The following is a 23,897-nucleotide window of genomic DNA, read 5'->3' on the forward strand; positions in this document are numbered from 1 at the left end:
ATCATGGAGTTGGGGCATGTGATGGCAGGGACATGGGGTATGGGGGGCAGCCTGAGGGGAGGACCCCCTGTGTGTGGGGGGCACCCTGGATATGGGGGACACCCATGGGTGGGGGCATGGCAGGGGGTTGACACACCTGTGGGTGGCACAACACCCCAAACATGATGGGAAACACCCTTGGATAGGGGTGACAGACCCTGGGACGCACATGTGGACACACCCCTGGGTCTGGGGGACATATCTGGGTGTGGGGTTCTCCATGGATCTGGGGGCACCCCGGGGGCTTGTGTGTGACCCCCCTGAGCGCAGGGTGCCCCCCTGACCCCCATTCCCCCACAGAGGCGGAGGTGGGGCAGGTGCAGGAGTTCCACGTGGAGGCTCAGGGCGCGGGGGGCCAGGGGCACCTGGAGGTGAAGGTGACGGGCCCCTCCCGCCGCCCCGTGCCCTGCACGGTGGGACCTGCGCCCCCCGGGGGCCCCCATCCCGTGAGCTTCACCCCCTCCGAGGAGGGGCCCCACCGCGTCGAGATCACCTACGATGGGCACCCGGTGCCGGGCAGCCCCTTCCCCGTGGAGGCACTGCTGCCCCCCGACCCCTCCAAGGTGAGCCGGCACACGTGTGTGCAACAGGGGGGGGGGCGTGTGCCCCCCATGACCCCTGCATGTCCTCCCCGAATCCCACGTGTCTCTCTGCCTCTGGGTGGTGGCTTCAGGGCCATGGCTGCAGCATGGGGGTCCCCCACATGTCTCTGGCCGCCACGTGTCCCTGTGTCCCCCCTGACCCCCACATGTCCCTGTGTCCCCCCTGACCCCCACATGTCCCTGTGTCCCCCCTGACTCCCACATGTCTCTGGTCCCCCTGACCCCCACATGTCCCTGTGTCCCCCCTGACCCCCACATGTCCCTGTGTCCCCCCTGACTCCCACATGTCTCTGGTCCCCCTGACCCCCACATGTCCCTGTGTCCCCCCTGACCCCCACATGTCTCTGGCCGCCCTGACCCCCATGTGTCCCTTTGTCCCCCCTGACCCCCACATGTCCCTGTGTCCCCCCTGACCCCCACATGTCTCTGGCCGCCCTGACCCCCATGTGTCCCTTTGTCCCCCCTGACCCCCACATGTCCCTGTGTCCCCCCTGACCCCCACGTGACTCTGGCCCCCCTAACTACCACGTGTCCCTTTGTCCCCCCTGACCCCCACATGTCTCTGGCCCCCCTGACCCCCACGTGACTGTCCCCCCTAACTCCCACGTGTCCCTGTGTCCCCCCTGACCCCCCTGTGTCCTTGTGCCCACAGGTGGTGGCCTCGGGGCCGGGGCTGCAGGGCGGCCGTGTGGGGGTCCCGGCGCCCTTCTCCATCGCCACGCAGGGCGCTGGCAGCGGGGGGCTGGGGCTGACGGTGGAGGGGCCCTGCGAGGCCAAGATCGAGTGCCAGGACAACGGGGACGGCTCCTGTGCCGTGTCCTACCTGCCCACGGTGCCCGGCGAGTACCACATCAACATCCTCTTTGCCGGGCGCCACATCCCGGGCAGCCCCTTCACGGCCGCGGTCACGGCGCCCTTCGACCCGGCCAAGGTGACGGCGTCGGGGCCGGGGCTGGAGCGCGGCCGGGCGGGCGAGGCGGCCGCTTTCTCCGTGGACTGCTCGCAGGCCGGCGAGGCCGAGCTCACCATCGAGATCCGCTCCGAGGCCGGCGTCAAGGCCGAGGTGCTGGTGCAGAACAACCGCGACGGCACCTACGCCATCACCTACACCCCGGCCTGCGCCGGCGCCTACACCATCACCATCAACTACGGCGGCCTCCCGGTCCCCAACTGCCCCGTGCGTGTCACCGTTGACCCGGCCGTCGACACCAGCAGCGTCAAGGTCTACGGCAAAGGCGTGGAGCCGAGAGGTGAGGGGGTGACCACGCAGGGGCTGCTCACCACGGGCACGTCCTCCCCGTGGGGATCTCCTTTCCACGGGCATCTCCTCCCCACGGGCGTCCCATCCATGTGGGCACCTCCTCCCCATGGACATCCCCCACAGCCACTTCTCCCCATGGGGACCTGCTCCCCGAGGGTGTTCCATCCCCGTGGGCATGTCTTCCCCTTGGATACCACCATGGGCATCTCCCCTCCATGGGCATCTCCATGGACACCCCATCCCTGTGGGTACCCCTTCACTGTGTACACCTCATGGTGTCCATGGGCATCCCAGCCCCAAAGTCACCTCGTCCCCATGGGCACTCCACGGGTATCCCCTCTTGGGGGTGGTCGTCTGCACCCCATGGACATCTCCTCTGCGTGGACACCTCTTCCTTTCACAGACACCCCCATGGCCACGAACACCCCCATGGGCACTGACATCTCCTCCCCATTGGGCACCCCATGGACACCCCCTCCCCATGGGCACGGAGGGTCTCCTGGGCACCCCATAGGCATCTTCTCCCCACAGGCACCTCCTCCCCTGTCCCCCTAACCCTAATCCCACCACTACTCAGGGGTCTCTGTGGCTTCCCCCCCACTCGCCTCTCTCCTGGCCTGGGGGGAGGGTGGACTCTGGAGTTTCAGAGTGTGGGATGGGGCCGTGGGGGTGTGCCAGGACACCCCTGAGCCCCCTGTGTGAGCTGAGAGGGCCACGGGTGTTCAGGGGGCGCAGGGAGGGACCCCCAGGTGAACTCCAGGCCCCCCCTGACCCTCCTGTGCCCCGCAGGGGTGCTGCGGGAGGTGGGCACCGAGTTCACGGTGGACGCGCGGGCTCTGGCCCCTGCGGGGGGGCCCCACGTCCGGGCACGGGTGCTGAACCCCTCGGGGACCCCCATCGACACCTTCGTCACCGACCTCGGCGACGGCACCTACCGCGTGGAGTACACGCCCTTCGAGGAGGGTGAGGGACCCCCACAGCCCCCCGGGAACCCCAACACCCCCTGAGGACCCCTCGGACCCTGAGCCCCAACAGGGACTCTCTCTGCACCTCCCCAGGACCCCAACACTCCCATGGGACCCCAAGTCCTGGCCAGGCATCCTCTGTTCCCCATGGGGGACCCCCAGAGAGGGACCTTCCCAAACCACATCCAAGTGGGCAACCCTCTCAATTTCCCCCGGTCCCCCCAGAACCACAGACCCCCAAACCCCCTGAGACAGCCCCAAACTCCACTCAGGGACCCCCAGCCACCCCCAAAAACCTCATTCAAGAACCCCCAAACCTCCTGAGACCCCTCCCAAGGGATTCCCAAAGTCCCTGAGACCCTCCAAACCCCACCCAGGGACCCCAAATCCCCTGAAACCCCCACAAAACCGCCAAAGAACCACATCTCACCCCACCAAAGGATCCCCAACCTCCACCCAAACCCCACCCAGGGACCCCCAAATACCTCGAGAGCCCCCAGCCCCTCCCTGAGATCCCCCCCTGCCACGGGCAGTGTGTGACTGTCCCTGTCACAGGGCTGCACCGGGTGGAGGTGACATATGATGACGTGGCGGTCCCCAAGAGCCCCTTCCGCGTGGGGGTGGCCGAGGGCTGTGACCCCACACGCGTGCGGGCGCACGGCCCCGGCCTGGAGGGCGGCTTGGTGGGCACAGCCAACCACTTCACCGTGGAGACCAGGTGGGCACTGACCCCGAGCCCCTCCACTCCCACCCTGCCACCACCCTGTACCCACAAACCTCCCCCCAGAGGTGTCACCTCTGTCCCAGGCCACCAACCCACCATCTCCATCCCCTGCCATGGAGGAGCCACGTCCATCCTCTTGCGTTGGATGTACTGCCTGTGTCCCCTCCCTTGGATGTGCCACCTCCATCCCAGGCCACCAAACCTGCATCTCCATCCCCTTGCCATGGAGGTGCCACCTTATCTCTTGTCACCAGCCGGGCATCTCCACCCTCTGCCATCGGTGTGCCACCTCCAGCCCCTGCCACCGGTGTGGCACCTACATGGCATGGCCCCCAACATGCCACTCCATCTCCCTGCCACTAGCACGGCACCCCCACCTCACTGCCTTGGTGGTGGCACCTCCCCCCCTTGCCATGGAGGTGGCACCTCCATCCTACTGCCACCGTGTCACCTCCATCTCCCCACCACGGCTCTTCTCCCGCTCGGTCCCACCGTGCCCGTGTCACCCCCCTGACCGGTGGTGTGTCTCCAGGGGCGCGGGCACCGGGGGGCTGGGTCTGGCCATCGAGGGTCCCTCAGAGGCCAAGATGTCCTGCAAGGACAACAAGGACGGGAGCTGTGCAGTGGAGTACGTGCCCTTCACGCCCGGTGACTACGACGTCAACATCACCTTCGGCGGCCACCCCATTCCCGGTGCGGGGGGACACAGGGATGGGCGGGGGGAGAGGTGTCCTGGTGGGCGTCCGTTGGCCACAGGGCCACGCTGTGGTGATACCATGGTGGCCCCATGCCCAAGCTGTCCCCTGCCTCTGCTATCCCCATGGCCATGGCTTTGATATCCCCATGGCCACAGTGACCCTACAGCCACACTGTGCCCATGCTGAGCCCTTCCCCATGCTGATCCCATGGCCATGCAGTCATTGTGCCCACATTGACCCCATGGTTAGGTTGTCCCCGTGGCCAGACTGACCTCATGGGCATGTTGAACTCATGGCTCCCATTGACCCCATGGCCATGTTGACTCCGTTGACATATTGACCCCATGGCCACGTTGACCCTCTGGTCATGCTGTCCCCATGCCCATTTTGAACCCATGGCCATGTGGACCCTACAGCTGTGTTGGCCCCATGGGCATGTCAACCTCAGGAGCACATTGGCCCCACACTGTGCCCATGCCCACTGTGGACACATTGACCCTACAACCATGCTGTCCCCATGCCCATGCTGATCCTATGGATATGTTGGCCCCACACTGTGCCCATGCCCACTGTGGACACACTGACCCTACAGCCATGCTGTCCCCGTGCCCATGCTGATCCTATGGATATGTTGGCCCCAGGGCCACGCTGACCTCACCCTCATGCTGACCCCATGCCCATGCTGACCCCATGCCCACATTGACCCCATGCCACCCCCATCCCCACCCTACCCTGCCCCCCCAGTGCCCACCCCATGCACTGACGCCCTCCCCATGCAGGGAGCCCGTTCCGGGTGCGGGTGCGGGATGCCGTGGACCCCTCGAAGGTGACGTGCTCGGGGCCGGGGCTGGGCCCCACTGTCCGTGCGCGGCTGCCCCAGACCTTCACCGTGGACGTCAGCGCCGCGGGGCGCGCGGCCCTCGAGGTGACGCTGCTGGGGCCCGCCGGTACGTGGGGACATGGGGGGTGGAGGCCCTGTCTTGTGGGGTGTCCTAACCCTGCCCAGTGGATCCCATGGTCCACAGGGTGTCCTGCTCCTTGGGATGTCCTGACCCATAGATGTCCTGACCCATAGATGTCCTGTATCATGGCTTGTCCAACCCATGGATGCCATGTTCCATAGGGTGTCCTGCCCTGCGATGTGCCCTGCTCTATAGGGTGTCCTACCCATGGATATCCTGCTCCACAGAATGTCCAGCCCCATGGATGCCCTTCTCCCTAGGACGTCCTGCCCCATGGAGTTCCCTGCTCAGGGATGTCCTGCCCCACATGCTACTCTATACCCTCCATATTCCCCTGCTCCATATGTCCCCCTGCCTCACATATCACCACCCACATGTCCTGCTGCCCCACAGGGCTGCCGGAGCCGCTGGAGGTCCGAGACAACGGTGACGGCACCCATAAGGTCACCTACACCCCGGCCACCGACGGGCCCTACACCGTGGCCGTCAAGTACGGAGGGCAGGAGGTGCCACGCAGGTGAGACCCCACCTGGGGCGGAGGGGTGGGGACACAGGACCCCCCCACAGCCTGGGGGTCCCGGCACCCCCCTTACCCCCTACCCCCACAGCCCCTTCAAGGTGACGGCGCTGCCAGCCCACGATGCCAGCAAGGTGCGGGCGAGCGGCCCCGGGCTGAGCGCGGGGGGCATCCCCGCCAGCCTCCCCGTCGAGTTCACCATCGACGCCCGCGACGCCGGCGAGGGGCTCCTCACCGTGCAGATCCTGGTCAGTGTAGGGGGGAACGTGGGGGGCATGGGAGCTGTGAGGGGACAGCTGGGGGGTGGGTGAGGGGCTCCTCACCGTGCAGATCCTGGTCAGTGTAGGGGGGAACATGGGGGGCATGGGAGCTGTGAGGGGACAGAGGGGGGGTGGGTGAGGGGCTTCTCACCGTGCAGATCCTGGTCAGCGTAGGGGGAACATGTGGGGTCCTGGGGAGTGGGCGAGGGGCTGCTCATGGTGCAGATCCTGGTCAGTGCCAGGGGGAGACACGGGGTGCTCTTTCCCTCACATACCGGGGTGCTGAGCACAGGGCACTGATGGGGGTTGCCCACAGGACCCCGAGGGGCAGCCCAAGAAGGCGTCGATCCGGGACAATGGGGATGGCACCTACACGGTGTCCTACGTGCCCGACGTGCCGGGGCGCTACACCAGCACCGTCAAGTACGGGGGGGACGAGATCCCCGCGTCGCCCTTCCGCGTCCTCGCCGTGCCCGCCGGCGATGCCAGCAAGTGCCTCGTCACAGGTGGGGCTGCCCCACAGTGTCCTCATGCTGATCCGTGCTATCCCTTGCTGCCCCATGGCGTTCCCTCGCTGATCCACAGCATCCCCTCACTGACCCACAGCGTCCCCTCACTGACCCACCGTGTCCCCACGCTGCCCCGTGGCATCCCCTCACTGCCCTGTGGTGTCCTTTTGCTGGCCCACCGCATCCCTCGCTGACCCACCGTGTCCCCACGCTGCCCCATGGCATCCCCTCCTACCTCACGGCATCCACATGCTGACCGACAGTGTCCCCTTGCTGCCCCACAGCACCCAGCCCACCCCAGACACCCCTGCCTTGCCCCCTGGCACCCCACTGCTGCCCCCAGCACCCCCACCTGCCCCACTGCTGCCTCACAGCACCCCCACTGCCCCCCAGCACCCCCACCTGCCCCACTGCTGCCCCCAGCACCCCTCACTGCCCCCCAGCACCCCTACCTGCCCCACTGCTGCCCCCAGCACCCCCCAGCACCCCCCAGCCCTGCCCCATGGCGCAGTGGGGATGAGAGGGTGCCCCCAGGACAGGATGTGCCGGCCCCCCCCGGAAGCCCCCGGCCCCCTCGGCCCCCCCGGCCCCCCAGCCAGCCCCCAACCCCTTCTCACCGCTCTCCCTGGTCTCTCTTGCAGTATCCATTGGGGGCCATGGACTGGGTAAGTGGCGCCGGGGGGGCAGTTGGGGGGCTGGGAGGGCACTTGGGGGGTAGGTTTGGGGTCCCCCCGTGGCCCTGACCCCGCCCTCCCCTGCAGGCACCTGCCTGGGCCCCACGATCCAGATCGGGGAGGAGACGGTGATCACGGTGGACGCGAAGGCAGCGGGACAGGGGAAGGTCACCTGCAAGGTGTCGACTCCCGACGGCGCCGAGCTGGATGTGGACGTGGTGGAGAACCACGACGGCACCTTCGACATCTTCTACACCGCCCCCGAGCCCGGCAAATACGTCATCACCATCCGCTTCGGTGGGGAGCACGTCCCCAACAGCCCCTTCCACGTCCTGGTGCGTGGGGGACCGGGGGGCTCTGCGAGTCTGGGGGGTTGTGGTGGGCACCATGGGGCAGAGTTTGGGAGATCTCTGGCGTGGAGCAGGGAGACCACCGTGGGTGCCATGGGGTTGGGAGACTGGGGTGGATCCAAGGGGCAGAGTTGAAGGCACAATGGGCACCATGGGACAGAGATTTTGGAGACCAGGGTGACCCCATGGAGTAGGGAGACTGTGGTGGGGTTGAACATCACGGTGGGCACCAAGGGACAGAGAGCTGGTCAGTGAGGAGTAATGAGAGCACAATGGGCTCCATGGGATTGGGTGACCATGATGGGAGTCATGGAATTGCAAGAGCCTGGTGGGCACCCTGGGACAGTGTCAGGACCATGGTGGCCATCATGGAGCTAAGAGAGTTGGGAGACCATGGTGGGTTAGGGTTAGGGTTAGACCATGGTGAGTGCCATGGGGTTGGGTGACCATGGTGAGCACCATGGGGCCAGGGTCAAGGTGGGCACTGTGGGGTTTGGAGGCTGCGAGGGTCACTCTGGGGCTGGGAGCCCGGGGTTCTCATCCCCCACTATGGCCACCCCAGGGCTGGGAGCCCACCATGGGGTTCTCACCCTCCTCTCTCCCATACAATCAGGCCACGGATGAGCCCCCGGCCACCGCTGAGAACCTCCGGCCCTTCAACCTCGTCATCCCCTTCACGGTGCAGAAGGGTGAGATCACAGGTACAGGGTGGGGCCAGGGGGACAGGGAGCACCCTGTGAGGCACCAGCCCCCCTTGGTGCCCCTGCTGACACGGTGCCCCCAGGCGAGGTGCGGATGCCCTCGGGGAAGACAGCGCGGCCCAACATCACCGACAACAAGGACGGGACGGTGACGGTGCACTACGCCCCCTCCGAGAAGGGGCTGCACGAGATGGACATCCGCTACGATGGCAACCACATCCCTGGTGAGCCACCGGGGCACGGGGAGGTGGCTGAGGAAGGGTGATACCACCATGCCCTGCTTGGTGTTGGGGTGTCCCTGTTGGGTCCCTGGTTGGTCACCCCTTGGGTTGGGGTGTCCCTGTGGGGCCCCTGACTGTCGTTGTCCATGTCCCCAGGGAGTCCCCTCCAGTTCTACGTGGATGCCATCAACCCGCGCCATGTCAGTGCCTACGGGCCGGGGCTGAGCCACGGGATGGTCAACAAGCCCTGCACCTTCACCATCGTCACCAAGGACGCCGGCGAGGGTCAGTGGTGGCCAAGGGGAGCTGGGATGGTCATGGGGATCCCCCAGTGCTACCAGGAGGGGCTGGAAATCCCTGGTGCCTCCTGACACATCCTGACACCTCCTGCACCCCCAGGTGGGCTGTCGCTGGCAGTGGAAGGTCCCTCCAAGGCAGAGATCACCTGCCAGGACAACAAGGACGGGACGTGCACCGTGTCCTACCTGCCCACAGCCCCCGGTGACTACAGCATCATTGTGCGCTTCGACGACAAACACATCCCGGGCAGCCCCTTCACCGCCAAGATCACTGGTGAGATGGGGAGGGACAGCAGGGGCTGGGGGTCCTGGGGGTCCTCGGAGTCTCCACATGGCCATGGGGGCACCTCTGTGGTCATAGGGCCTATGGCGTGGTCATGGGGACACCCGTGGGGTCACGGGGACACCTTCCTCATGGCCACTGGGACCCCATCAAACAGCTGTGATGTCTCTTGTCCAACCCTGGCCACCAGGGCTCCCCACCCCATGGCCTTGGGGACCTCATGGAGCTTTGGGGACCCCAATTCATGGCCACAGGGACCTCACATAGCTTTGGTGACCATATCACATGTGGACCTTGTGGGGTCCCTATCCATGAACTTGAGGACCCTATTCACACGTCTTTGGGCAACCTCCGGCCCTGAGGGTCCTCTCCGTGTGACCATGGGGACCTTGTGGGGCCTTGGGCACACCATCCCATGACCTTTGGGACCCCATCCATCCCGGCCCCCACCTTGAGCTGATGTCCCTCTGACGGGGTCTCTGCAGGGGATGATTCCATGCGCACGTCCCAGCTCAACGTGGGCACCTCGACCGACGTGTCGCTGAAGATCGCAGAGACAGACCTGAGCCTGCTGGCGGCCACCATCCGCGCACCCTCGGGCAACGAGGAGCCCTGCCTGCTCAAGAGGCTGCCCAACCGCCACATCGGTGCGTGGGGACACGGGGACACCCTGGGGACACTGTGGGGACACGGGGACACCCTGGGGACACTGGGGGGACATGGGGACACCCTGGGGACACTGGGGGGACACGGGGACACCAGGGGGACACTGTGGGGACACAGGGACATGGGTGCAGTAGAACTGGGACATGGGCCCATGAAAGGGGGATGTGGGACTTGGGGACTTAGTGGGACGGGGACAGTAGGGCTGAGGAGTCGCAGGGATTGGTGTCCATAGTCAGGGGATGTGGGTGGTGATGAGGGACTGATGGAGATGGTCAGTGGCTGGTTATGGTGGCCATGGGTTGGTAGAACTGTCCAGAGGTTGGTTGTGGTGACCAAGGGCTGGAGGAGATGGCCAGGGCTGGGTGTCTGGCCAGGGGCTGGTGGTGGTGGCCATGGGTTGGTGATGGCCAGGGCTGGTGGTGGTGGCCGTGGGTTGATGGTGGGATGTGACCATGGTGTCCCCCCAGGCATCTCATTCACGCCCAAGGAGGTGGGCGAGCACGTGGTGAGCGTGCGGAAGAGTGGGCAGCACGTCACCAACAGCCCCTTCAAGATCCTGGTGGGGCAGTCGGAGATCGGCGACGCGGGGCGGGTCAAGGTGTGGGGCCAAGGGCTGCTGGAGGGCCACACCTTCGAGGTGGCTGAGTTCATCGTGGACACGCGCAGCGCCGGTGAGGCCACGGGGGAGTTGGCCATGACCAGGGCCGGGATGGGGTGGTGGCTGTGGTTATGACCAGGGTGAAATGGTGGCCATGACCATGTGTTGGTTTTAGCCACTCAAGGATGGGGTGGTGGCTTTGATGGCTGGGTTGGGGTGGTGTCCATGGCGTGGCCATTTCCAGGACAGGGAGAGCCACCATGGGACACCTCTGAGTGTGTCCCTGTGGTCGCCCAGGCTATGGCGGGCTGGGCCTGTCCATCGAGGGCCCCAGCAAGGTGGACATCAACTGTGAGGATGTGGAGGACGGCACCTGCAAGGTCACCTACTGCCCCACTGAGCCCGGCAACTACATCATCAACATCAAGTTTGCCGACAAACATGTTCCAGGTGGGGCCAGGGGGACAAGGGGGGGCACAGGGGTGCAGTGCAGGGCGCTGGGACCCCCGGAGGGGTGACAGCTTCCTGAGGTGACCTTCTCCTGCAGGGAGCCCCTTCACAGTGAAGGTGACGGGTGAGGGCCGGATGAAGGAGAGCATCACGCGCCGGCGGCAGGCACCTTCCATCGCCACCGTGGGCAGCACCTGTGACCTCAACCTCAAAATCCCAGGTAGGCTTGGCCTTCCTCCTCCTTCTCATCCTCTTCTCCTTCATCCTCCATCCTCCTCCTCCTCCATGGGCTGAGACGCCTCTCAGCCATTCCAGCTCTGACTTCTCCCTCTTTCTTCCTTCTCTCCCCGCTGTGTGTCTGTGTCCGTGTCCTTCCGTGCACCTGCGCCTGTGTCCGTGCGTCCCTCCGGGTGTGCCACCACTCACTGGTACCTCCATCCACATCCTTTGTCCGTGTGTCCATCCCTGGCTCCATCCACCCATGGCTCCGTACATCACTGCAACCATCCCTACATCCATCCCCGTGTCCATCCCTCCCTGCACCAACCCCTACTTCCATCCCTGTGACCACCCATGTCTGCACCCATCACGATTCCATCATCCCTGTGTCCATCCTTGTCTCCATCCCTGTGACCATCCCTATCTCCACCTGTTCATGTCTCCACCCATCCCTACACCCATCCCCGTGTCCATCCAACCCTGTGTCCATCCACATCCCCATGTCCCCACCACTCCTCTGGGCACCTTTCTGTCCTCCCTCCCTGTGCCCACGTCCTGTGGTCGCCTCTGTGTCCACGTGGTCCCCCCGTGTCCCCGCTGCCCCTGTGTGTCCCCACCGGGCGTTCCCCAGGGAACTGGTTCCAGATGGTGTCGGCGCAGGAGCGGCTGACGCGCACGTTCACGCGCAGCAGCCACACGTACACGCGCACGGAGCGCACCGAGATCAGCAAGACGCGCGGCGGGGAGACCACGCGCGAGGTGCACGTGGAGGAGTCCACCCGCGTGGGCGGCGCCTTCCCCCGAGCCCCCCCGGAGCCCTTCGGCACCTTCGGGGCCTTCGGGCCCCGCGAGGGCATCGGCGCCTTCGGGGCCCCCGCGCGCACACACGAGGGTGCGTCCTACGGGGGCTGTGCAGGGCAGCGCCATGGCTCGAGGGCTGGGGTGCACGGGGTGGGTGAGCAGGGCACGGGGCTGGGTGAGCAGGGCACTGCCTGCACGGGGGGTGAGTGAGCAGGGCACTGCCTGCACGGGGGGTGAGTGAGCAGGGCACTGCCTGCACGGGGCTGGGTGAGCAGGGCACGGGGGGTGGGTGAGCAGGGCACTGCCTGCACGGGGGGTGGGTGAGCAGGGCACGGGGCTGGGTGAGCAGGGCACTGCCTGCACAGGGGGTGGGTGAGCAGGGCACTGCCTGCACAGGGGGTGGCTGCACTGGCACACGCGGGTGCGTTTGCACGAGGGCCACGTGCTCTGGGGCAGGACACTGGGCTTGCACGAGGGCTGGGCGTGTGAGAGGGGCGTGTGAGTGCAGGGGAGTGTTTGCACAAGGACTGGGTGTAGGGGAGCACCAGTATGTGTTTGCATAGGACTGGGTTTGCACAGGGCTGGGTTTGCACGAGGGCTGGCTGTGCAAGGCAGTGGGCTTGCATGAGGGCTGAGCACACTTGCATGTGGGAGTGCCCTTGCACAGGGGTGTGTGTGCTCACAGGGTGTGTGTGTGTGCTCACAGGGATGTGTGTGTGCTCACAGGGCTGTGTGTGTGCTCACAGGGTGTGTGTGTGCTCACAGGGCTGTGTGTGTGCTTACAGGGGGTGCACAGCTGCTCTTGGGGTGGTGTGTGCTCATGGGGTGTGTGTGCTCGTGGGGATGTGTGTGCTCACAGGGATGTGTGTGTGCTCACAGGGGGTGCACAGCTGCTCACGGGGTGGGTGTACTCACGGGGTGTGTGCTCACACAAGGTGTGTGTGCTTATGGCAGGTCCACACCTGCTGAGAGGGTTGTGTGTGCCCTTGGCACGAGTGTGCAAACTCACCTGTGAATGTGCTTGTGTGAGCATGTGCACGCTGGCAGGCGCACGTGTGTCCTGTGTGTGAAGGGCACAGGGGGTGCACATGGGCTCTAGTGGGTGTCTGGATGTCAGGGCACCCTGGGGCCAGGATGGTGAGGTGAAAGTGGCAGTGTGACTGAGTGCTGGGGTGCCAGGGTGCCCTGGTGACGGGGTGCTGGGGTGATGCGGTGACAGGGCGACAGTGGTGCTGAGGTGCTGGGGTGCCCTAGTGTTCGGGTGCCAGATTTACAGAATGATAGAGTGATGCGGTGACAAGGTGCCCTGGTGACAGGGTGACAAGGTGCCCTGGTGACAAGGTGCCACAGTGATGGGGTGCCATAGTGGCACAGTAATGGGGTGATGATGGGGTGATGTTGAGGTAATGCTGGGTGCCCAGGTGCCCGGGGTGACGAGGTGTGTGCCCGCAGGCGAGGCGTCGGTGCAGGAGCTGACGGCGCAGGTGCTGAGCCCGTCGGGGCAGCGGCGCGAGGCCGAGGTGGTGCCGGGGGCCGCGGGGGTCTACAGCGTGCGCTTCGTGCCCCAGGAGACGGGCGCCCACACCGTCAGCGTCAAGTTCCGGGGCCAGCACGTGCCCGGGAGCCCCTTCCAGTTCACCGTGGGGCCCCTGGGAGAGGGCGGTGCCCACAAGGTGCGCGCGGGGGGCACCGGCCTTCAGCGCGCCGTGGCTGGCACGCCAGGTACGGGGGTCTGCCAGGAACGGGGGGCTCTGCCTGGCATGGGGGGGTCTGCCAGGAACGGGGGGGTCAGCCAGGTATGGGGAAGGCATGGGGGCATGGGGGGGACTGGGGCAACTGGGGAGATAGGGGGGGTCTGGGTGTGATGGGGATGGGGGGGCAATGAGGGAGGTGTGGGGGCCAAGGGGGAGGTTGGTGCTATTGTGGGGCTGGGGCTGTGGGGACAGTGGGGGGTCTGGGTGCTGTTGGGTGATGGGGGCAATGGGGGGTGTGTACTATGGGTAGAGGGGATGTTGGTGAAATTGGGGGGCTCTGGGTGCTGTGTTTGGGGATTTGGGTACAGTGGGGTGTGGGGGCAATGTGGGGGTGCTCTGGGGGATCTGGGTGCCATGGGGGGTGGGTGCAGGTCTGTGACAGGTGTCACTGTCCTGGAGTGCCACTGGGGGCCGGGGTGACCTGGTGCCCCCCCCTCAGCCGAGTTCAGCATCTGGACCCGCGAGGCGGGCGCGGGGGGTCTCTCCATCGCCGTCGAGGGGCCCAGCAAGGCAGAGATCTCCTTCGAGGACCGCAAGGACGGCTCCTGTGGGGTCTCCTACCTGGTGCAGGAGCCAGGTGAGAGGGGGCTGCCCCCCAACACCCCCAACACACCAAGCACCTGCCCCCCCCCAAGGGTGCTCAGCCTGGGGCCAGGACTGTGGGACCCTCGTACAAGGGGGGACCCCCATGCAAAGGTATCCCCAAGTATGAAGGTGTCCCCAGGTGAGGGTGTCCCCAGATAAAGATGTCTCTGTGCACAGGTGTCCCCCAAGGGAGGGTGCAGGGGACACAGTCCCTATGTGTGGGGTCCCCTTGTGTGAGGTCCTGGTGTGTGGGGTCCCCACCTGACTGTCCCCGTGTCCCCCAGGTGACTATGAAGTGTCCATCAAGTTCAACGAGGAGCACATCCCCGACAGCCCCTTTGTCGTCCCCGTCGCCTCCCACTCCGACGACGCCCGGCGCCTCACTGTCACCAGCCTGCAGGTACTGGGGACACCCCCTGTGTCACCCTGGGGCACCCTGGGCTCCTAGACACTCCCTGGGCCCCCAGGTCACCCCTGGGCCACTCTGAGCCCCTGTGGCACCCTTGGGACTCCCATTCCTTTGGGTCTCCTGTGGCACCCTTGGGACCCTCTGGGGCCACCTCTCTCTCCCCCACGTCACCCCTGGAACCCTCCCTGCTGTCACTCCTGGCCACCTGGCACCCCTGTGTCACCCCTGGGCCCCACGGTGCCCCCTCTGCCCTGGTGCCCCCCGTCCTGCCTGTGTCTCTGATGGCACCGTGGCGTCCCCACAGGAGACGGTGGCCGTGAACCAGCCGGCGTCGTTCGCGGTGCAGCTGAACGGGGCGCGCGGTGTCATCGACGCCAAAGTGCACACGCCCGCGGGGGTGGTGGAGGAGTGTTACGTGTCCGAGCTGGACAGTGGTGAGGGGACACTGCAGGGACAGTGGGCTTGGGGATGGGGGGATGGACACAGGGCACAGGACATGGGGACATGGGGTGTGGGTATGTGGGGCTTGGGGACATGAGGTATATGGGGACAGAGGGACATGGGGACACAGGACACACCAGTCTGTCCCCCCAGCTGGTACATGCTGGAGTTCTTGCCGTGTGAGAATGGGGTGTGGGCACGGGGACACACAGGGACATGGGGACATGGGGACACGGGGACATAGGGATATGGGACATGGGGATGCTGCTGTGACACGATGTTCCCCCAGACCAGTACACACTGGGGTTCCTGCTGTGCAAAAATTGGGTGTGGGGACACGGGGTGTGGGGATACAGAACATGGGGACTCGAGCACACGGTGCCATGTGTGTGTCCCCCAGACCGGTACGCGCTGGGGTTCCTGCCGCGCGAGAACGGGGTGCACTCCATCGACCTGCGCTTCAACGGGCGCCACGTGCCCGGCAGCCCCTTCAACATCCGCGTGGGCGAGCAGAGCCAGGCCGGGGACCCCGGGCTCGTCACTGCCTTCGGGCCCGGCCTCGAGGGCGGCCGCACAGGTGACACCGCTGTGGGGACAGGGACACGGCCATGGGAGGGGGCTGGGGATGGGGACAGGCCATGGACTGGGGATGGGGACGGGCCATGGTCAACACCGTGGCTGTGATGGTGGCCATGATGGAGATGTGGCCATGTCGGTGGCAGTGGAAATGTGGCCACAGGAATTGCCATGATGGGGATGTGGCCATGGGTGGTGGCCACAATGGGGTCATGGTGTCCCCCCCCGTGGTGCCATCCTCATGTCCCCTGTGTCCCAGGGGTGCCCTCGGAGTTCCTGGTGCAGACGGCCAATGCAGGGGCAGGGGCACTGGCCGTCACCATCGACGGCCCCTCCAAGGTGGAGCTGGACTGCACGGAGGTCCCCGAGGGCCACCGCGTCACCTACACCCCGATGGCCCCTGGCAACTACCTCATCTCCATCAAGTATGGGGGCCCCCACCACATCGTGGGCAGCCCCTTCAAGGCCAAGGTCACCGGTACGGCCAGGGGGGACATGGGGATGGGGGGATGGATGAAGGGGATCCGGGGGGGAATTCGGGAGTCCCCAGTGTGGAGTGACAAGGGTCAATGATGGGCATGATGGGGGTGGCAGGGAGGTGGCAGGACCCCCAGAGTGACATGGACGAGGGTGTTCCCAGGGTGGTGTGACAGGCAGTCCCAGCAGGACACGATGGGGGGTCCCCAGGGCGGTGGTGTAGGGGGTCCTGGGGTTGGGTAACATGGTGAAAGAGCCCCAGGGTGACATGATGGGTCATCCCTGGAAGGTGTCGCTGTGACCCCCCAGCACGGTGTGGCGGGGGGGTGTCCCCATGGCGGGGGCTGACGGTGTCCCCCCCGTGCTCCCCAGGCCCACGGCTGTCGGGGGGGCACAGCCTGCACGAGACCTCGACGGTGCTGGTGGAGCCGGTGGCACGGGGGGGCTCGCGGGGCCCCCCCGCCTTTGGGGGGGTCACCAAGGCCCCGTCGGACGCAGGGCAAGTGGTGGCCCGAGGGCCGGGGCTGGCAACCGCCCGCCTGGGCCACAAGAACCACTTCACAGTGGACTGCAGCAAGGCCGGTGAGGGGGCGGGGGCCTGGGGGGAGATGGGGGTCAGCAGGGGGGTCCGGGGGCTCCTAGGGGGGGAACTTGGGTGCAGTGTTGGGGTTTGGGGTGCAGTGGGGGGCTCTTGGGTCTCAAGCTCAGGGTGACCCCTCCTGTGCCCCCCCAGGCACAAACATGCTGCTGGTGGGGGTGTGGGGGGGGGATAGGGGTGCAGTGGCAGGGTCTGGGATGCAGTGGGGGGTGTGGGATGCAGTGGGGGGTCTAGGATACAGTGGGATGTGTGGGTGCAGGGGGGGCTGTGGGGTGCAGGGGGGGCTGTGGGATGCAGTGGCAGGGTCTGGGATGCAGTGGGGGTCTGGGATGCGGGGGGGGCTGTGGGATGCAGTGGGGGTCTGGGATGCAGTGGGAGGTCTGGGGATGCAGTGGGGGGTCTGGGATGCAATGGGAGGTCTGGGGATGCAATGGGGGCTGTGGGATGCAGTGGGGGCTGTGGGATGCAGTGGGGGGTCTGGGATGCAGTGGGGGGTCTGGGATGCAGTGGGAGGTCTGGGGATGCAATGGGGGCTGTGGGATGCAGTGGGGGGTCTGGGGATGCAGTGGGGGGTCTGGGATGCAGTGGGAGGTCTGGGGATGCAATGGGGGCTGTGGGTTGCAGCGGGGGTCTGGGATGCAGTGGGAGGTATGGGTTGCAGTGGGGGGTCTCAGGCCAGGACGTCACCCCCTGTTTCCCGCCAGGCACAAACATGCTGCTGGTGGGGGTGCACGGCCCCAAGGCCCCGTGCGAGGAGGTGCACGTGAAGCACGAGGGGAACCGGGTGTACACGGTGACCTACAGCGTGCGCGAGCGGGGCGAGTACGTGCTGCTGCTGCGCTGGGGCGACCGCGACGTGCCGGGGAGCCCCTTCCGCGTCACCGCCGCCTGAGACCCCCGCGGCCCCCGGGCCTGTCAATAAAGCACTGGGAGAGAAAGAGCGGTCTGAGTGATGGCGGGGCCGTGATATGGGGGGGACGGGATGGGGAGGTCCGGAGCAGGACACTGAGGTGCGGGGGGGTCTGGGGCAGAATGACCGTTGTCCCGAGGGGGTCCCGGGCGGGGGGCCCTGGCAGGACGGCGGGAGCCGGGGGTTCCCGGGGGTGCCGGGGGGGTCCCGAGGGGGTCCCGGGGGGTCCGGGGGGTCCGAGGGTCCCGGGGGGTCCGGGGCGGGCGTCGGGGGCGCCCCGCGGTGCCCGTGCTGTCCGGCAGGGGGCGCTGTGCCCGCGGAGCCCCCGCGTCCCCTCAAGGGCACGGCGCACTGCGCGTGCGCGCGGCCTCGGCCGCGAGGGGCGGGGTCAGTGCGGGCGGGGCGGGGCCGGCGGGGCCGGGGGGCGTTACCGGGGGCGTTACCGGAGGGGCAGGGCCGGAGCGGCAGGGGCGGAGCTCACGGGTGGAGGGGGCGGAGCTCACCGGCGGAGGGGGCGGAGCTCACCGGCGGGGGGGGCGGAGTGTCGAGTTCCCGGGGCGGTGGTGGGCGGGGCGAGCTGGGGGGCGTGTCCAGCACGGCGGCGGCGGGACCCGGAAGCGGCGGCGGCGGCTCCCGGCGGGTTCCGGTCGCTCCCGGTCGGTCCAGATCCCGCTCTCGGTCCCGGCGGCGGCTGCCGGAGGGTCCCGATCCCGGCGGGTCCCGGCGGCGGCTCTCGGAGGGTCCCGACCCCGGCGGGCCCCGGTCCCGGCGCGGCCCGGGCATGGCGGGCCGCGGGAAGCTGATCGCCGTGATGGGCGATGAGGACACGGTGACCGGGTTCCTGCTGGGCGGCATCGGCGAGCTGGACAAGCACCGGCGGCCCAACTTCCTGGTGGTGGAGAAGGAGACGAGCCTGGCCGAGATCGAGGAGACCTTTCGGTGGGGGGTCCCGGGGGGCTCTGAGTGGGCTCAGGAGGGGCTGGGGCCCGAGGGGTCCCTGGGGTGGTTCCTGGAGGGGGTCTCAGTGGTCCTGGAGGAGGGGCTGGGCGGATTTTGGAGTCTAGGGGATCCCAGAAGTTCGGGGGGGTCTGGAGCAGTTGGAGAGGGGACCCAGGAGTCTCGGGTGAGGGTTTGGGGGTCTCGGGAGGGTATGGGAGGGATTTGGGGTCTGGAAGGTCCCAGGAGCCTCTCGGGGGGTGTCAGAGGGATATCAGGAGTGTCGGGGGGGGTCCCAGGGGTGCTTAGGGGGGATCAGGGGGTCCAAGGAATTCCAGGAATCCCCTGTCCCACCACCGCGCTGGGGTCCCCATCCGTGGGTGAGGGTCTCTGTGCCCCCCTGACCCTCCGTTTCCCTGTTCCAGGGGTTTTCTGGCGCGGGAGGACGTGGGGATGATCCTGATCTCGCAGGCGCTGGCGGAGCAGATCCGGCCGGCGGTCGCAGCCCACGCCCGGGCGCTGCCCGCGGTGCTCGAGATCCCCTCCAAGGACCACCCGTACGACCCGGCCCGGGACTCGGTGCTGCGCCGCGCCCGCGGGCTCTTCGCTCCCGACGAGCTGCGATAGAGCCCCAGGACCCCCCAGCCCCCCCCGTACCTCCATATCTCCCCCAGCCCCCCTCGGTACCTCCAGCCTCCCCTGGTACCTCCAAATGCCACAGGACCCCTCCTGAACATCCTCTGGACGGCCAAACCACAAACAGTACCCCCGGTACCCCCCCCCAGTATCCTCAAACCCCCTCAGCCCCCAAACTGCCCCTCTGTGCTGTGCTTGTGGCCTCCTCGTGCCCGACCACCTGTGATGGGCACCCCCAGGACCCCTTCAGCACCCCCACACAGCCCCTGGCACCTCCCCAGCCCCCCCGGCCTCTTCACTCCCCATGAGCTGCAACAGACCCCACCCGGTGCCCCAAAACAGCCCCTGGCATCCCACGGGGTCTCCACGACAGGAAAACCCCCCTGGGGGGTCCCGGGGGCCTGCACCCCATGTCTGCTGCTCCCCACCCCACGGGGTCCCCAACCCACCCCGGGGTGCTGCTTGGGGGCTCCTTGGGGGTGACAGAGGGTCCCTGTGGGTGCTGTCAGGTCCCTGAGGGTGTCCCACGGGTCTGGGGGTGACAGAGGGACCCCAGTGTGTCCCTGAGGGGGCCGGGGGGGCCCCGTGGGTGCCCTGTGACGGTGTCTCAGCCGCGTCCCGTGATGGGGAAGTGCCACCACCGGATCCTGCCGGATCCCGCCCGCGGGCAGGGAGGGAGAGCGGGGAGGGGGGGCCAGGCACACCCCAAGGACACCGGGAGTTGTCACCGTGACCTTGTCACCATCCCTGCAGCCCTTCCTCAGCCCCCTGTGCCCTGGCAGAGCCCTGCGGGGGGGCTGGTATTTATTGCCCTCCCAGTGCCCAAGTGACGTTTGTATCCCCCCTTGTGTGTCCTCCCCGTGTCCCCAACATGTGCTGACACCACTTGTCATCGGCTCTGCTCTGTGGGGCACTGGGGGACATGGGGGGGACACACTGAGGCATGGAGGGGGGCAGGAACGGGGCGGGGGGATGCAGGGGGATGTGGTACAGGGGCATGCTCTGGAGTACGGGTGGGACAGTGACACGCTGTGGGGCACGGGGGGGGACAGTGACACGGTAGGGACACGCTATGGGGCACAGGGACACACAATGGGGCACAGGGACACACAGTGGGGCATGGGGGGGGACAGTGACACGGTAGGGGACACACTATGGGGCACAGGGACACACAATGGGGCACAGGGACACACAGTGGGGCACGGGGGGGGCAGGAGTGGGAGGGGCATGGGTATGTGGCACAGGGTCAGGGATGGAGGGGGGGCATGCTGTGGGCCACGGGGAAGGAACAGGGACAGCACATCTGGGGGTGCCAGACCCGCGGGCACAGGGGCACCCTGACTCCCCCCATGACCCCAACCCCGGGGGGAACAGCAGGGACGAACCCCTGTGCCCCATGGAGACCCTCGGCACCCCACCTTCCTGCCTGCCCCCACAGCCTGTGCCCTGGGCATGGGAGTGGCACCTGGGGGTGACCCAGATCACAGGGAGGCCTGAGGGGGGCAGTGCTGGGGGACACAGCTGGGTGGGCACGGACACGGGTATCACACACACGGGTATCACACACACGGGTGTCACACACACGGGTGTCACACACACAGGTGTCACACACACGGGTGTCACACACACACGGGTGTCACACACACACAGGTGTCACACACACAGGTGTCACACACACACATGGGTGTCACACACACACAGGTGTCACACACACGGGTGTCACACACACAGGTGTCACACACAGGTTTCACACACACACAGGTGTCACACACACACAGGTGTCACACACACACAGGTGTCACACACACGGGTGTCACACACACAGGTGTCACACACACACAGGTGTCACACACAGGTTTCACACACACACAGGTGTCACACACGGGTGTCACACACACACAGGTGTCACACACACACAGGTGTCACACACACACAGGTGTCACACACAGGTGACTGGAAGCAGTGATGAGATAAGAAAAGGAACAGTAACAACAATGCCAATAACTGTCCAAGACAGGAAGCAATTCACAGGTCGTTGTTCTGGGCGAACTGGTCCCACCCAGCCACACCCTGTGCCAGCTGTTAAAGAGGGAGACAAGGCCCCCCTGAGTGGTACAGAATGACCCCGGGCCCTGGCTGTGCCCCTCCTGCCTGCTGCAAAACTTAACCCCTGCCAGCACACCCGGCCAACACGGGCTCAGGAAGGGCAGGTCCTGCCCGACCAACCTGACTGCTGGGACCAGGTGACCCACCCAGTGGGTGAGGGAAGGCTGTGGATGTGTCTGCCTGGACTTCAGCAAAGCCTTGGGCACCGTCTCCCTGGCACACTCCTGGAAAAGCTGCAGCCACGGCTTGGACAGGGGCACTGTGCTGGGTTAAGGGCCCAGGGAGTGGGGGAGTGGTGCTGCATCCAGTTGGCATCCAGGCATCAGTGGTGTCCCCCAGGGATCAGTGCTGGGCCCTGTTTAATTTCTTTACTGGTGATCTGGGTGAGGATATGCAGCCCACCACTAGCAAACTGGACAACACCAAGCTGTGGAGATCTGCTGGAGGGCAGGAGGGCTCTGCAGAGGCACCTGGACAGGCTGGATCCATGGGCTGAAGGTCAACAAGAACAAGTGCTGGGTCCTGCACTTTGGCCACAACAACCCCCTGCAGCTCCAGGCCGGGGCGGAGGGGCTGGAAAGTGGCCCAGCAGAGAAGGACCTGGGGGTGCTGGACATGAGGAATAATTTCTGCCCAGAAAGGAGGGTTAGATATTGGAATGGGCTGCCCAGGGGAGGTGGTGGAGTGACTGTCACAGGTAGGAGTGGGGCTTTAGACAAAGTTGGAGAAGCCCTCCTCTTGAGTTGAAGGACCCCCTGGCTTTCTAAACTCCTCAGAGAGGAGCCTGGGGGTGGCTGGATCCCATCTGAGCCCCAGACTTTGTCAGCAATTGTCGTGGTTTGGACCTTGTTTTCCCTCAGAGGTTGAGAAAAGTGGTAGACCCCAAGGGGTGGAAACCCTTGGAAGTTTTGAAATTCTGCCCAATGGGCGCTCCTGCAGAAATGTAAACATATCACAACCAGACCGGAAGAGATGAGTTGTAGTTTTGGTTGTAGGAGAGGTGGCCATGTTGTGAGCCACGAGGAAGGGGCTCTGTGCCCCTTGGGGCCTCTGGCCCCCTCCCAGCCCCTGGCTGGGGGCTGCAGGGACCTGGAACAGCATAAAGCTGGGCTAGGTGCCTGTAGTTATGCTGGGAGAATGTTTTCTCCATGGGCACAGAGCAGCAGCCGGGACTGACCAGAGAAACGGTGGCAGAGAGCCAGGAGATAAGACCTGAACTGAAGAAGCAGCAGAAACAACATGCAGCACCGGAGAGAAAGGACTCCTGGAAGACAGAACCGGGAGAAAGAGAGCAGCTGAGAGACAGAGTTTGGGGTAAGACTGATACCAAATTCCCCAAAACTCCCTTGGAGACCCTCTTGGAGAAGAGGGACATGGACTCCTATTTAGGAGAAGAGTTTTGGTATGCAGCACCAGAGAGAGAGGAGCTGAGAAGCTCAAAAGAGCATCCTGGAGCTGGACCGGGACGGCCAGATGGAATGGGGGGGAAGTTGACCTTGGCTCCCCCCCCTCACACTGCTGCCACGGTGGCAGCCTGAGAGACAGGGCACAGAGGCCCTGCAAGAGATACCAGACCGTCACGAAGACCCCCCTGTGTCTTCGTGATATGACGTGGTGATACGACCTTGTCTGGGGTTACGAAGCCCACGGAAGACCCCTCGGTTGAGGCGATGGGGCCGGGGGAGTTTGATACCTCCCTTGTTGAGTGCTGGCAGAAAGCCAGCCACAGCTGCTGCATGTGGAGAAGACAGACAGACTGCTGCCTCAGAAGATGCTGCTGCTTAAAGACTGGAAGGGATCTGTCCTTCTTTCCCTCCTGGACTTTTATTTGGAGGGGAGAAGAGATCTGATCCATTGTAAATACTATATGTCATGGTAGAGATAGTTGTGATCATGTGTATAATGTGATATGGTATTTATTTGTACAGTCACTGTAATATATTCCCTTTCCCCCACTTTGAGTCTGGTGTGTTTTGTCTGGAAAAGCCCATCTCACATTAGGTTGAGATGTGGGAGGGGGGATGGAGCTAGGGAATTGGATTTGGGGACTATCTCAAACCATGACAGCAATGTAAGTGCAACTTTGTCCCACAGGACTAAAGATGGCAAACTGGGTATATTTGTATAAAAGGAATTATTTATTATGACAGATATACAAAAGATATTAATAACAATTATTTACTACACAATATAAAAACTACTGGTAGTGTGTAGTATAGTGCACTATGTCAAGGCAATTATATTAAAGCTGGCAAAAAGAAACAGTCATTAGAGATCAGTGTAACCCACCATACCAGTGCTTGTGGGCAGATCTCTCTCTCTCAGCCTTGAGGAGAATCTTGAAGGGTTGTCCCCACTACAAGGGAGAAGACTGCACACATGCTCCAAGAGGAGTATGTTAGAAGAATCTGATCACGTGAAAGTGGACTGGCCTTTCATAGTATAAAGTGACTGACTGTCAGTCCCATGTCTCCAGGTCAGTTTAGCAGCTTATCTGCCAAATCTCTGCCTCACTACCAGGACATTGATTGGGGTGATGAGCCAGACTGGTACCTGGAGTGCAGGTACCTCTTGCCTTGTATAAAAGCACCCACTGTATATGTGTACATTATTGTCAACTATGTTGAGACACATCAAGCTCCTGAGTTTTACTATTTTATCTTAACTCAT

The 23,897-nt window shown here is 65.0% G+C and overlaps 2 protein-coding genes across 3 annotated transcripts in view; both read left to right on the forward strand.

The window, feature by feature from the left end:
• Nucleotides 1-17,577, forward strand: part of FLNC (filamin C) — a 30,155-nt gene extending 12,578 nt beyond the window's left edge. Inside the window, exons 20-47 of one of the 2 annotated variants that reach the window (XM_064656795.1) lie at nt 340-602; nt 1,294-1,891; nt 2,692-2,865; nt 3,423-3,585; nt 4,124-4,284; nt 5,069-5,236; nt 5,645-5,768; nt 5,860-6,016; nt 6,345-6,534; nt 7,179-7,202; nt 7,299-7,546; nt 8,175-8,262; nt 8,346-8,486; nt 8,640-8,768; nt 8,883-9,056; nt 9,551-9,712; nt 10,199-10,402; nt 10,627-10,779; nt 10,877-10,999; nt 11,630-11,890; nt 13,252-13,521; nt 13,993-14,130; nt 14,423-14,538; nt 14,852-14,981; nt 15,389-15,565; nt 15,824-16,042; nt 16,414-16,623; nt 17,344-17,577. In XM_064656795.1, coding sequence (XP_064512865.1) covers nt 340-602; nt 1,294-1,891; nt 2,692-2,865; nt 3,423-3,585; nt 4,124-4,284; nt 5,069-5,236; nt 5,645-5,768; nt 5,860-6,016; nt 6,345-6,534; nt 7,179-7,202; nt 7,299-7,546; nt 8,175-8,262; nt 8,346-8,486; nt 8,640-8,768; nt 8,883-9,056; nt 9,551-9,712; nt 10,199-10,402; nt 10,627-10,779; nt 10,877-10,999; nt 11,630-11,890; nt 13,252-13,521; nt 13,993-14,130; nt 14,423-14,538; nt 14,852-14,981; nt 15,389-15,565; nt 15,824-16,042; nt 16,414-16,623; nt 17,344-17,531 — 5,153 coding nt within the window. In that variant the 3' untranslated portion in view covers nt 17,532-17,577. The remainder of the gene's footprint in view (nt 1-339; nt 603-1,293; nt 1,892-2,691; nt 2,866-3,422; nt 3,586-4,123; nt 4,285-5,068; nt 5,237-5,644; nt 5,769-5,859; nt 6,017-6,344; nt 6,535-7,178; nt 7,203-7,298; nt 7,547-8,174; nt 8,263-8,345; nt 8,487-8,639; nt 8,769-8,882; nt 9,057-9,550; nt 9,713-10,198; nt 10,403-10,626; nt 10,780-10,876; nt 11,000-11,629; nt 11,891-13,251; nt 13,522-13,992; nt 14,131-14,422; nt 14,539-14,851; nt 14,982-15,388; nt 15,566-15,823; nt 16,043-16,413; nt 16,624-17,343) is intronic. The other variant, XM_064656796.1, reaches the window with a different exon arrangement.
• Nucleotides 17,578-18,139: 562 nt separating this feature from the next.
• ATP6V1F (ATPase H+ transporting V1 subunit F) lies at nt 18,140-20,006 on the forward strand. The gene is made up of 2 exons (XM_064656891.1): nt 18,140-18,488; nt 18,911-20,006. The coding sequence occupies exons 1-2, from the start codon at nt 18,331-18,333 to the stop codon at nt 19,110-19,112; spliced, it is 360 nt and encodes a 119-aa protein (XP_064512961.1). The 5' UTR covers nt 18,140-18,330; the 3' UTR covers nt 19,113-20,006.
• Nucleotides 20,007-23,897: the final 3,891 nt, after the last annotated feature.

This window comes from Pseudopipra pipra, chromosome 5 (genome assembly GCF_036250125.1).
Source record: "Pseudopipra pipra isolate bDixPip1 chromosome 5, bDixPip1.hap1, whole genome shotgun sequence".
Taxonomy (NCBI): Eukaryota; Metazoa; Chordata; class Aves; order Passeriformes; family Pipridae; genus Pseudopipra; species Pseudopipra pipra.